At 39.9% G+C, this 14,640-nt stretch overlaps 1 protein-coding gene across 1 annotated transcript in view; it reads left to right on the top strand.

The window, feature by feature from the left end:
- The window catches only part of ken (ken and barbie), a 31,931-nt gene that overhangs the window by 12,095 nt on the left and 5,196 nt on the right, over positions 1 to 14,640 (top strand). The window contains exons 2-6 of the mRNA XM_046623914.2: positions 5,822 to 6,112; positions 7,354 to 7,526; positions 7,993 to 8,229; positions 10,416 to 10,707; positions 11,459 to 14,640. The exon at positions 11,459 to 14,640 is cut by the window's right edge and continues 5,196 nt beyond it. Of these exons, the coding sequence (XP_046479870.1) occupies positions 5,825 to 6,112; positions 7,354 to 7,526; positions 7,993 to 8,229; positions 10,416 to 10,707; positions 11,459 to 11,917 (1,449 nt within the window). The 5' untranslated portion in view covers positions 5,822 to 5,824 and the 3' untranslated portion in view covers positions 11,918 to 14,640. The remainder of the gene's footprint in view (positions 1 to 5,821; positions 6,113 to 7,353; positions 7,527 to 7,992; positions 8,230 to 10,415; positions 10,708 to 11,458) is intronic.

The following is a 14,640-nucleotide window of genomic DNA, read 5'->3' on the forward strand; positions in this document are numbered from 1 at the left end:
AATTATATGTATACATTATATGTATATGTATATATATGTATCCATAATAGACGTCTACTTTTACCGATCGTTATCGGTTCTTATTAACTCGATACTGGAATACGATATTAACTTAACGATCATCAGATCAATTTCACCAGACTAGATGGCAATCTGGACTTCAAGGTTTCGAGGTGTGTTTTTTTTCGAACAATATCTACAGATAAGTTCGGATCGGAAGTGTGTAATGCTTGGTCAGAATTTCGCCCGTATAAATTTATTTCTATCTTCAACGGACGTAATCTTGAAACTGCTCTACACGCACACCTGTTTCAAAGGTGATAAAAAAGAAAAAAAAAAGATGTTCTAAATCGAGTTAGAATAAGCGATAGCCAATCTATACATTACTCCTTTTTAAATACGTTTCCGATGAGACCAAATTCTCAACCAATGCTTAACGAATATAAAACTTGAACTCGAATTTATTTATTTTTTCCATATCTACTCCATCTTTACTCGCGATATAATTTTTTCTAATTCTCTTCGCTCTGGTTTTCTATTACGGAACGCAAGCAACAGCACAGCTGGTACAACTATAAAAACAAGTCGGAATTATACTTTCATGAAATTTACTGTCTCGATGACGGTTTAACGAGGTGTCATATGCGTAGGTGAATAAACTCGACTCCTGCACGGCGGGAAAAAGAACAACTAAATTAGGACGTATAACCTGAGCTGTCGGAATTTCAGCTGATTCGAGTGTGTACAATGTAAAAAGCTATGGTTGAAAGTTCCGAACGGTATATGATAGCTAATTCTTGCAGTAATCGCGTTGGCCAGTTTCATTGATTGCGCTAGAATGTAATCTGATTATGTTTCATTGAAATTTCTATCGCATATAGTTGGCTGACTAAAATGTACATGGATGCACACGTACACCTACATATATGCACATGTGTATCTATACACGTATATGCGCCGTTGATTGAATCGTAGCGTGACGTTGCCGAGAAGGCTTGATGACCGGAATAATAAACAGTCAAATTATTTCGCAAGACTTTCGTTGAGTCGGTGCGGCATACGTAGGCGCACGTGTTGATAATACATTCGTATATATCATAGATAGTTTCGGAAATTTACACGAAAGACATTTAATCATTGGGATTTATTTCCAAGAAATACCGTAAAATATCATGAAAATCTGAAAAAACCATATTCATGTCACTCGCCTCGATGTAACATAAGAAAAGTCACATTTCATATGCCAGAACGGTGTGAAAAATTTCTGCTTGGTTCATTGAAACAATTGAAATGGGCAAAATACGGTTCCATTCATTTTGTAATCGTGAATTGTCCAAGAAAGCATATTTTTTTGAAGAAATAGATCACCGATGACGAAGGAAAGTTCAAGCTTCCCAAAAATCAATGTTGGCTTTATAAACACATTAAACACATAACTTTGGTCTGATTTACACCGTCCTAGCTTCTCAAGTACTTAAAAAAAAAAAAAAAAAAAAAAACACTTCGACCTCTCGCACGACGGAATTTTCACTGGAAATCTTATCACTAAAGAGATGTCAATTTTGGTGCATAGCTTGCGTTTAGTCAATAGAATAGTTAATACGATGAAGAAAATTTCTTTCGTTCAAACGATGAAAGCTCCTTATCTAACAAGTTAAGAGACTGCGAATTCAGGCCCCACCGACAACTATCAATCCAACATACTACTTTAACTGATTAGTTCAAGTTAAAAGTTATTATCTGTTCATTTACGTCCGACTATCTGCAATCGGTACCGATCGGTAAGCTGGAAAGAAGTTTTCGAGCACCGATAGCCTTGATATTTTCATCGGTGTAAGAAATCTTATTTTCCTCATTTCTCAAAGTCATCGGATACCGATCGCCTCCGTAAAAGAGAGTCTGTACCAAGTTGTACACCAGCGAAGATATTGAGATAGTGATTCATTGATTACGTTAGAGTAAGGCTTATAATAAAGTCGCGATAGTTGATCAGTTCGACCGCGTATCGTTTGAAATAATTCACTTATCAATGGAATCGCGATATCGCGCGACTCACCAGCATATCATCGTACACGGTGACAAATGCCTTGGTTTCTGGCTAATAACGCACCTGCACCTTGGTTTAAAATAATATTATTTCACCGTGTATAATAACGCTGCTCGGTGCTCGGGCGTTAAATGGTGTGCGATATTGAAGAGATTAACCCGATCACGAGTCAACGTGTGGTTACGTACACCGGGGTTGAGTAACAGACAAATGTAAACAAAGTTATTGCAAGAGCCGCGTAGTTTAATATACGATAAAAGACGTTCCTCGACTTTACCTGAAAGAAACACTGAAATTTCACAAGCTCGTATACATGCGGTATAAACGCATTAATTCATTATCATCCGTGGCAGAAGTATATCATCGTCTCGACGAGCTTCGAACGCGTTTAGGTACGTAGCTAGATCAAATAATACACTTACTATGTCACGTATGTTCGACCATGTGCGGTCTTTGAGGCACAGTTTGACGTGCTTCGGTAAATATTCCATTTTTCTTTTTTTTATACTCCAATAAGCAATTACTCATCCCCGATACTCCGAATTCAACTCAGTTTTTGAAGCAACCTTGAACAAAAGTATTTAAAACACGTGTAATTTATAATCGGTATTTTCACGGACAATGGCTGTCTGCAAAAGTATGACAAATATCTACATCGATCGCTGATACAACTTCGAACCTACAAGTTCTGAATATTTTTTCAATCACCTTTTGAGAAAGTTTGTTCAGTTTCTAAATTTTCCACAACTTTTCTTTCAGAGATTTGAAAACTACGCTTCGTACTTGGAAATTTTACTCAGTCATCCTAATCGAAGGACAACGTTACTTTTTTCGAACACCCGTAATGCTTGGAATATATTTTTCTTCAGGAAAAGAAAATTATTTGATATTCAGAAACGAGTGAATCAAGGACTCGGTTGGATTGTGATTAGTTTTTAAAATCCTACATTATCTGGAATGGTGAAAGAAATCAGACTCTTGAATCTAGCTCACGCGTTATAAGCTCGTTTTCTTTTAATTACGACCAGCGATTGATTATAGATATATAGTTATCCGTAAACGAATTTAAATTAAGTTTTTATAGTAATCAATAGGTCGACGAAAGATTCCAAGTTCATCATTCGTCAATAATTTTAGGTTGTTAGGCTCTGTAAGTCATTAGAAGAGAAGCATGTTTCTTGAAACCTTTTCTAACAAGAGTTCAATCCAATTCCATTAAAACCGTATAACCTCTGTAAGAATAAGTTTGTCCAAAGGAAATGTCGAAAATAAATGTGTATAACTGGAGCAATGTTGAACTTGACAGCTTAGGCTGACCGATTTCGTTGAAAAATGGTGCTTTGATTGGTTATTTTTATCAAGCTGCCGTCAATTGTCTGTCTTCAATAAATAGCAATAAATAATCGTTGTCTCCGTTGGTCCGATATGTCTAACTTTTTAAAAAGTAATCTTCGACTTGTGAGCGAATCTTTACCCATAATTTCCCTCGCTCGTCAAGGTTGAACCGCGGTGTTCCCTCGAAGCTACATGCATCGCTCATCGAGGAACAATGAAAGCTATCATCGAAAGAATCGTAGGAAGATCGTATCGCATACTTTGCCGTAAGAGGAGAGGAATTGTACGTTAATCTCTCCGCAAGGCTGTTCTCTTGCATACACGGCACATCAAAGTCCGTGATGATTGTCTGCAAATACTGTACACAACAACGTGATGCGGAAGCGGCATCACGGCCATCGTCACATCGGCGTTAGAGTCTAAGACGCGAGTGCAGGAGCGATGGGTTTCGGAACAATGGCATAACTTGGGTGAAAATTTGATATTTATGACACGAAACGAAACTTTTCGTTACGGAGTAGTAATGTACGTATACCTACGCGTGAGTTGCGTGACTCGAATGACTTCCGACAACCGGTTAGGACTTCGAAAGGTATATATTATTTATTCGTATATCGATGATGGATGCCGAATTATGTTGAATAACTGAAAACGAAACCGCGCTGGGCCCTGTAATGTAAAGTCTCACACCAGCTAGCCACAACGTATGACATACGTAGAGGCGTAATAAGAGGGAAAGAATTCAATACCGGTATAAATCACAGATGATAAAAAACGCGGATTACACAAGCAGCCGAACCGGTTACAGCGCAAATAGAACCCACCTGTAAAGTAAAAGGCATTCTCTACCGATACGAGGGACTCGCACAGCGCCGCGGCGACTCGGCTTGAGGCCCCGAGTCGCGGCGTCGTCATCGTCGCCAAGGCCCAAATAGAATAAGGAAAACGCAAATGGAATAATCGCATAACGTCCGATCGGCAGCTGACCCTGAACTTCGTAATGGCGATTCATTCCCGCTCCTCGGCCGTGCAATTACAATTTTTTTTTCCTTCGCAATATTATTCAGTCTCGTGCAGTGTATAAATTTTACCCGACAATGCAACACACGCCTCACATACGATGCATTGCAGCTGTAGACCGAGTTGGACAATTATGTCCCGGTTACGTGACACGGCACTAATTGTTCCCTATAAACACCGAGCGAAGAAAATTTATGGTTACGCCTATGTTGGATTCTTGCAAGCGTTTAATTTTCACCTTCTAAACTGAAAATAGCTTTCGGTATAGAAGTTGAAAATAAATTCTCTAACTGTAACCAGAAAACATAGCCACTGCGAATCGTTTTCTAGTAGTGGAAAATTCAGTACCAACAATTGTGCTAATATTTAACCGAGGCGACAAACTGTATACATATGGTACACCTAATTTTCTTAAATAGGTAAAAACGTTGGAAATGGAATGTGTTTTTCATTTGACGAAATTTTATCTGATCTGATAAAAACGTTAACATATTAACAATTTTTCTCCTTAAGAGGAATGGCATTTATTTTAATTAACGAAACATTCCTGTCGTCAACTATTATTAAATACGGATATACTAAGAGGAAACGGTGAAATTTATTCTACCACGCATGCTCGAGCTTTGTCGTAATTTTACGCAGGCTTAACAATTTATGGAAGCTAAGCAGGTGCTAATAATTTTTTTCAAGTTCGGCAGATCTCAAACAGTTGATATGGTGATTTCGGAAGGATCGGCAAGCTTTTATTATTGATTGATTCATGACTGTCGCGAATCGTCGTAATGACATAATTTCAATTCGCCACTTGACGCTGTAGAGTTTGACATCTCATAACCTGTTTTGAATAAGTTGGCTCCCCTGCCTAGCAGACGGGAATATTACCGCGGTACAATTTCGCCGACCAATAAAGTTCAATTATTTTGCGCAATACAGTCGGCCATTCATTCCGCCAAGTTTCACCGTTTCCTCTCAGTATTTGCTAGAACCGACAATTATTTTTGTACCTTCGCGAAGTCGAGATATCGTGGACAGCGCAAAACGTTCGACGTTATTTTTACAATAATGAATAAAAAAAAATGTACAATCAAAGTTTGATCTGCATACTTACAAATCAAAAAAAAAAAAAAAACAACCCAATCGGGTTGAATAATTGGCTCCAAAGGTATAAATTCTCAAAATGCACCCCATTAATAAAAATCGTCTGAGAAACGAAGACGAATACGAACAACACAACATACACCAGACATTGATTATACCAACATTTACCATTAGTGTAATAAATACTCGCCGGATGTGGATTTTAGAAAATAATTCGGTTCCATCGTTAAACCGAGTCCGCTGGGTTAACGACCGTCTTCGCGTTATCGAAGGAGTTATTTGCCTTCTAACAATCGGCTTCGTTTCCTTTTACCTCTACAGACGATGTATACGGACGGTCTGCTGACCCTCCACTACGGGAAACACCCCGCAACCTTGGCCGCGGAGGTCGGCGCCTGGTACAGCGGGGACCAGCACGTGGACGTCGCCCTGGCCTGCGACGACGGCTCGGTGATTCGAGCCCACCGCGTCGTCCTCGCCGCGGCCAGTCCGCTCCTGGCGGACCTCCTCCGGGACCCAGCCCTGGACCACGTCGTCCACCTCTCCGGGGTCAGGAAACCCCAGCTTCATTACCTCCTGGAGTTTCTGTACAACGGAGAAGCCTTGATACCGGTGAGCTGCGAGTCGAATTCCTTGCAACTGTTGTGCAATCCATGTGGAGTTCGAATGAACTTTCGAAAAAACGTTCAATATTAACTCGAGGGGCCATCCGCTTGGTGACCAAATCATTGGTATTCGTTTAAAGTCATGTCTAGGTTGTTATCTCAGTTTCATTGATTTCGGTATACCAAGTGATCAATTCCTCGATCGTTCTCAAGGCTTATAACCCCGGTTTTAAATCTCATTTCTGAACGTTCTAGGATTGGATAGAATCAGAGGAAATTACCTAGAAAGATAGATATCAATGGAGGGCTAACGAATCCAAACCATTTAACGTTTATCGTAAGAATTACAATGATTTCCATAATTTTCAACCCTCGTCACGCGTTTCCTTTGACGCTATCGCTTGATTTCAAGCGATATGCTACGACTTTTAATTATTTCACTAACCTCGATTGATTCCTTCTTAATTCAAAGAATACGTCGGTCATACGAGTTACTTTGACTTACAATTTGATTGCCTCTCCTAATAAACCGGCAGATCAGTGAAATATTTAATCATAGAATATAAGAGGCACCGTTTGTGTTTCATTTCCATTGCTTCTGGTACTCCACAGATATATTCGATTATTGAATTAATCACAACAAAATTTCCTATATCCTGAATAATGATCGGAACTCTTCAGCATTCAGCTGCTCAAAAGTCAAATTTTAACAGTGATCAAAGCCGTCCGAAAACTTTTTGTATTATCTGTGACAAAGCCTACATTTAAGTGTTACGGATATGGCCACAAACGAACCAATTCTGGTCAATCACGCATCTACCCTAATCAAACCACGTCCTTGTGATCTCAAAATATAGGTAACAGGATTTAATTTATTCCTCAGGGATTTATTGTTACAGAACAGTATTAACGGTACCTTGAGTGCTCGATCAAGCTTGCGTTTGCAATATTTCATATTCCATATCAGCAACGGCAAAAAAACATTGTTGAATTTACCGTATAAGGAAAAGTTTTTTCTCTTTAACTACTAAAATAAACGTAGTTTCATTAGGAGTAAGACAACTTATTGTTCTGGTCAATTTTCAAACGCCGTTCCGTCAAACCTTAAGAAACAATTCTTTCGCCATATTCGGTGTCAATAAATCCCTTTTGCTGCATAGAGGGCAGCAGTTTAACGCAACTCGAACTTTTTTGTTTATTCGTTTATTCGTACGTTAAAAATTATCTTCTTTCCGTACCGCCACTCAGTCTTCCGAGCTGATACCACTGCGGGAACTGTTCGAGCTGCTCCAGATAAAATCGGAGCTCTCCGAGTCGAACCATCCGCAGACTTCGAGCAAGTCTGACCAGGACAGAATACCTACGCCCCAGCCCTCGGAAAGTCAGGAGAGCTCGAGTTACGAGTCACAGTACGACGGCAGGTTAGTTACCGGCTGTTGTCGAGTTGCTTTGTTTTTTAGTCGGTAAGGTAGCTCTCTGCCTATTCCGCTCTTCTACTTCTCGACGAAGGGGAAGAACCAACGATAAATTCAACCAACATCTTCGCAATTTTTAAAAATAATTTTAATCAAACGGCTTTCAATTTCCCCATTTTCTGTTCTGGACTGTTGGTTCGTTTCTTTTTAATAGTTGTCTAATTGCGCTCCCAAAATTTCTGTCAATTTGACGAATTTCGATAAACGGGAAATTTTTAAAAAAATCCGAACATTCACTATGCCCGACAAATCTTCCGTTCAAATAAATGCTATACGTTTTATTTCGTACCTAATTGTACGCCCATCAAAAGTGTCATAATTCCAGAAGCACAATATTATGTAGAGGTCATTTTTATTCAACATATCATGTCTCTCCCTTTTGATCAACTTGGCGTTTGCGAATGTTCGACAGTAGGCAGTCTAATAACCCGGCCGACTGCTGTTCGGTTCTCATAAAAACCGAGGGATGCGAAGATGAAACGGAAGTCGACGTCGAGGGCGTCGAAGGGGAGACCCACCACCATCTAAGCGACACCAGAGAAGGGAGTGTCGAACCTCCCCGGAGGAGGGACAGCTCCGATCCTGTTAACCTGTGTTTAAATTCCGGCGCTTCTACGACCAGCGAAGGTTCACACGATGTCGTTCACAGGTAAGTCGGCTTACAATTAGAGGTACGCTTGTATGATCTGTTCTTGTTGAAGAGCAGCAGGATCGGCGCATTTCGTTTTCACGATATAGGTGCGCTCAACAAATTATTGTTTGTAATTTCTGTCGGTCTTTTAACGGATTGTCGATTAGAACAAATTGAAAGGATTTTTTCCTCTTCGTGTGGATGAAATAAAGAAATATTATAAGCGATTTCCGAAAGCCCGTGGAGTTCTAGATTGCGTCCCTAATTTTTATATTGTGAAAAATGAAGTGTTGAAGAGTGATTACAGGTTTGCAATGAGCGAAAAGCTTTTTTTGCCGAGAGCGATAACGTAACGAAACGTTGAGATAAAAAGAATTGCTTCAAAATTTTAAAAACGTGACTCAGTGGTTCAGTTTCGGAAGTCTGGGTATATCTGTTTTTATTACTGTTTGCTGATATTGAGAGAATCCTTGTAGAGATTTTCCGAAAAAATGGGTCATTACGTTACGAGGCTGCTAAAGTCTGACCTTACTGAATATTGTCAGAACATATGCATCATCTGCGTGAAAATGCCCCAGATTGCGACATTCCATTTACGGTGCCAAACGTGAATGTCGGCGAACTTGTTCGTTTCATACGATAGTAATGCCAGAAAATGCATTTCTACAATAACTGCGGTAATTCTTCTTGCGTAAAATGAAAATTTCCATGGATTGTTGGATTCGGCATTGAACGTAAAATTGCGCTAGCTGCGACTTTTACGGGTAAACGATGCACAGGCTCTGATAACAGCCTAAACAAGTGACATTTAACACGATTCGCAAAGAGTGACTACAACATCCTTTGACGAACTTTAACTCCATATGTTTATTTTTGTCCTTGGTTGAGGAGAATTTCCAAATCTGTTTCGTTTCTCATAACGCTGTCAAACTTGGTTTACACAAATTACTCGTGAAGGTGTGATGCGGTATTTTAACGTATCGGCGATAACCGGTAGCATCAACACACACACACCCACACACTCACACACGTTATTCTCCTAATTGCAACGTGCTTCGGGCCATTAAATTGGACATGCAGATTCATGCATTCGGGTCGTGAATGCGTTACGGTATCTAAGCACGGGGAATCGTTAGCGGGCGTTAATCACCGTCCGATAAACGCCGCAAAACGAGAAGCCTTGAAGAGGTTGATGATCGTATTAATTTTCACCTCCTGGCTAAACGGTGAAGTATAAGTAGGCGGCACTAAACTTGGACTTGAAATAGTCACGTTGTTTCAGCAGAAGACTGTGAAACAAGTTAATAAATTACGAAATTGCGACTCGCGTTTGATCCAGACCGCGACAAACCACTCGAAGTTCGCTTATCAACAGTCTGTGGTTGAGGAGAGGCATTTTTTCAACCATACCGCAAAATCAGTATCAAATAATTCAAAAACACCTGCCTAATTTTTTCAAATTTCTATCTTAATTCTAACTCGTGCCTACAACAGGGTGAATTTCTCCGATTAAAATACACGTGTTTTGGACACGTTCTCGGATCAGTATATATTTTATTATATAAGTAAGAATGTTCAAAGAAATCTGTAACTGCAAGGATTTAGTGGTCGTTAGTGCTAATCATCGTACCTTGTAATCTCGACGAATTGCACACCCTCAAAATCTAATATTCTTACACTTAGAAGTGCAGTTTGTCAAGATTGCACGTTATGGCGATGTGAATTTTTCTCAGATAGTACCATTAATCACCACTAAAACCTCGCGGTTGCAGATTTTTTTGAACATTATTACTTTTATAATAAAATATATACTTGGAACGTGTCCGAATCACATGTATTTCAAACGGGGAAATTCACCCCGTTGTCGGCACAGGTTAGAGTTGAGATAAACTGAAAAAATTAGATAGTTGTGTTTGAATTATTTGAAATTGATTTGGGCGGTGTGCTCGAGAAATTTCGTTAAAACTCTAAATATCGGACACCCTAGTGCAGGTTTATGTTCTTGGAATAGTCTCTATACTATACCTAAGAAACGTCAACAAATTGACTTTTTTTATTGACCTGCATATCTAAGAAAAATACTTCAATTTCTATACTACAACGTCGTGTTGTTGTGGTGAATAATATCAGCTAATAACACTTTATTGGAAATATTCGAGAACGTTGAATCTTTCGTATTCCTGAGATGTTTCTTACATTTCCAGGCCAGAAAAGCCCCTGCTGGAAAGACGGGAGTCGTTGGAGGAAACCGAGGAGCGTAGAAGGCAGCTTCAGGCTCGTTTGGCGCTCGGCCTGGAGCCGGGCAAACGGAAACCCGAAGAGCTGCCACTTCCCCCGGCGGAAGCGTACGTGGTAACTCCTCACAGAAAGAGAAGGCCAGGGTTTCACAACGCCCCTGCCCAGAACCCGGCCTTTGTTCCCTTCAATCCTGGATTCGAGACGCCCCGGAGGCTGCAGGCGCCTCATCCCCACAGTATATCAGCCCCGCCTTACCTAGTAAGTCATTATCTCCCTTATCCCTCTGCACAAGAATCTACTTACAGATCCTTCATGCTGATAGCTACTTTTCCTTGACCTGCATTCTGGTATACGATACGTGCAATGGTGTTCTTATTGCATACAAAATCACTTTATTATCTGCAAATTGGAACGCCTTCCGATGAGAGAGTCTTTCCAAACACGCGTGTATGCTGAAAGATCTGCAGTTTTTTCGGAACTCCGAACAAACTGCAATATCAGAGATTTCAAATGATCCCACGAGTGGAGTACACCTCCCGCGGTCGATTCTGACCATTCCAAGGCCACCGGTGTCGTTTTTGCTGCCATCTGTGTTGACCGAAGACTGTCATAGCGTTTTCAACCGGCTGCACTGAGTGCGATCTCTCCAGTTTTCATCGAATAGCAAAAGTGAAATCCTGGGGAAAACGCAACGCGGTGAAACCAGTTGAAATTTCCAGCCGATAAAGAAAGATATCGGGTCGCTAACACGACTTCTCACGGAGCCTGGCCCACTTGTCGCCATAAATTGCCCAGGGGTAACTAGGTATGTGCAAATTCTTCGGTCAACGCATCTGTTCAACCTGAACAGCAGACGATACTGTCGGCCTTGAATCACTCCAAATCCATCTCAAAGTGTGTACACCATGTTTAAAAAGTCGTCAATCCCTCGACACATGCTGCATGAAAACTATTCGAAGTTGACTCGCAACCATTTTCCCCGTCTAATAACCCTTCTTTCTTTGAACAGGACAGACCGGTGACGCCGCCAGGAGCGTCGCACAGGCCGCCAAGCGCGGATCCGGTACCAGCAGGGGGCCTGGAAACGCAGTGGGGGGCGTGGACGCTGCCCCCGAGTCGGGCCCCGCCGCCCCCGCCGCCGGACGACCCCCCAAAATCGACCCCCGTCCGCGAGTATCGCTGTTCTTACTGCGGGAAGCAGTTCGGCATGTCGTGGAATCTGAAAACGCACCTGCGGGTTCACACGGGGGAAAAACCGTTCGCCTGCCGCTTGTGCGTCGCGATGTTCAAGCAGAAGGCCCACCTCCTCAAGCACCTCTGCTCCGTTCACAGAGGCGTCATCGCCGCCCCCGACAACACGTTTTCCTGCTGCTTCTGCAATTCGAGCTTCGAGAGCTTGCAGGAGCTCATCAGGCACTTGTCGGGGCCCCACAACGACTTACTACTAAGTAAAAACCTCGCCGACTAATGACAATTCGAAGGCTGTTCCTTTCTGGGGACACCTAATTTATTTACAACTCTTCGTACCGTGATCAATGAATCCGTTGCTCATCTGCGGCAGCGTCGTAATGTGTTTTGCGCTGTCTGCGATGTGCGTTACCTTAGTTGCTTCTCATTCCTTTACATTTTCTCTTTCTTTAAAGCGGTATGTGTCACGAAGAGACGATTGAAAAGGTAAGTGAATTTTGGGAATTTATATCTCGACTCACGAGTATTTTTTATGCTATAAATAATTAATAAAAGCAGTGTTATCGACAGCAACGCCAACGATCTTGCTTGGCGATATGTTTCTCTGAGTTCACTATACCTCAAAAACGGTTAAATGGATTCACTTCAAATTCATCGAAAATCACTCAGGCACGGTGCACAGTTTTTTTTCTTCGCAACAAAATGGCGACTACATGAACTTGAAATTCTAATCTTCGTAAAAAATGTATTACTTTGTTTTAAGACTCAATTAATTTAAACAATATGATCAATTACGAATAAGCGGAATCGTGGCAAAGAGAATGAACTATATAAGAATACATCCTGGTTACCAAAAAACATGTCACTGCATGAAAGAGTTGACATTATTATCAATAATAATGCTTTCTTTTAATTGATGCTACTTGAAAAGAAAAAAAAAAATACTTAAATAAAGCTCGATCGACATACTTGCGAATATAACAAACCCGAATCGAATTAAATAATTGGATGTCGAGATATGAATTCCCAAAATACACCCACTTTTTCAGCCATCTACTCGTGTTCCATAGCCCCTTGAGACCCAACCATAACCGTTTATTTTTGCAATACATATACACAATACTAGTAATTTCAGCCAACTCAATTCGCAGTTATTATAATTTATTTCAAGGTTAAATTATATTTTAGCAGCCCTAGCGGACATTTTGTCTGCTGTAAAATACCATTTGATGTAACAATTAGCGTCGGTAACCAGTGCAAAACCAAAATAAAAGTACGAATGCCTCTAACAGCGACCATTTGATATTGCATCGAGGCTTGATTTTGTCTCACGAATATCGGCAAAAACAATATTTTCCTCGATAATGCGAACCTAAAATTGTGGAACGTTACTTCACGCCAAATATTCGATAAATATCTCTTCCTTTTCACGAATTTAGCCCCTGAAAATCACCTCCACTTGTGTAGATGTATCGAAAAAGACACAGGTACGGCTTACTCTGGACCTTGTTTCACTGCCAGTAGCAGAGATTGATCGATCTAAGATAGACGATAACCTCTTTTTTTGCATTAGGATCCCAGTCATTATTTGAAATATTTCAAAATGATCATGAGCCATGAAAGTAGACGCTTCGAGTTGGTTTTTCAGGTGTTGAGCATCTCAGGCGGTTGAATCATAGTGTTTTTGCACGTAAGTACTCTTGAGCCTTTGATTCCAATAGCTTTGTATAAAGAAAAAAACTTCAGCCACTTTTCTTTGGGAAAACAAATTTAAAATTCACCAACTATGACTTGAAATTTTGTGAAAATTGAAAATTGGAATATGAAAAAAGGGTGCCGTCAACGATATTAATTCTAATGTTTGAATTCAATGTGATAATTTATTTCACGCTCCAGAGAATAATTTTGAGATCCATCTCTAGAACGAAGTTTTCCTTATTTTTCTTCGGACAGTGAATTTTATTTACTGTGGTATTTTAACAACGTTGATTTAATTTGATATTTACTGCGTCCCCTCAAGAGTACTTATTTGATTACGGAAATTAACCGAAAGTAGCTTGTGTCCTGTTCTAAAACGAGCCGTTCTTTTGTTTGCTAGTGTTGGTGAAAAAAAATATTTTGATGTCAAGATGAAATTTTTGTTGAATCAATTAAGTTGCAGTGAAAGGAAAATTAATATTTCACCTACATGCAAATGGTGCTTGTTCCAAGCAATAATTATCTTCCGTCTAAGTAATAGATTTACTCTTTTTTTCCCCCATGTTTATCTTCTACCTCTTTTGTTTTTATTTAATTTCTCAAATTCTGTTCCTCCTTCACCTCATTTTCTCCTTCTATGAGAGCATCTAACGCCGGGTGACACTTATTAAAGTTTTTTTTTTCCGTTACGTTTAATAGCAATTATATGTATAATTAGTATATTCTTGAAATTTTTTATTTATTGTTGTGTTACGTGAAATTTTAGTATCCCTCAACTGTCTTACCGCTCTACGTTTAAAATCATTTTTCACCCACATGATCGTCGAATCGTTTATCTCGTAATCTGTCTTATGTACGGTAAATGCTTGGTAATGAAATCTGCGGTAATTGTCAAACTCTGTTCGGAAAAGAAAAGTAACATTTATTTACAAAAATTTGTCTAGCAATTGGAAGCCATTTTATGCACAAACGAAAAATATAAACTATAATCTCTTCCGAGTCACGGTAGTAACGACGCGTGATTGACAATAATTGAAAATTAAGAATAGTGTGTATGAAAAAAAGTATTCCACTGCTTCTATTTGGTGCATTCCACGCCACCTCGATCAGAGTCTCACCCTCAACCCCTTGGATTTGGTCCACGATTTTTTCAAATTTTTGCAACATATCCTAATTATAATTTTAAAAAATCAACTTGTTTTTACACGTAATTTAAAATTTTTTTAAAAATAGTGAGTCCTTTTCAGAGTCGTAACAACATTATAGAAAATCGCGAACCAAATCCAAGAGGTCGAGGGTCAGACC

The sequence above is a fragment of the Neodiprion pinetum genome, chromosome 4 (assembly GCF_021155775.2).
Source record: "Neodiprion pinetum isolate iyNeoPine1 chromosome 4, iyNeoPine1.2, whole genome shotgun sequence".
Taxonomy (NCBI): domain Eukaryota; kingdom Metazoa; phylum Arthropoda; class Insecta; order Hymenoptera; family Diprionidae; genus Neodiprion; species Neodiprion pinetum.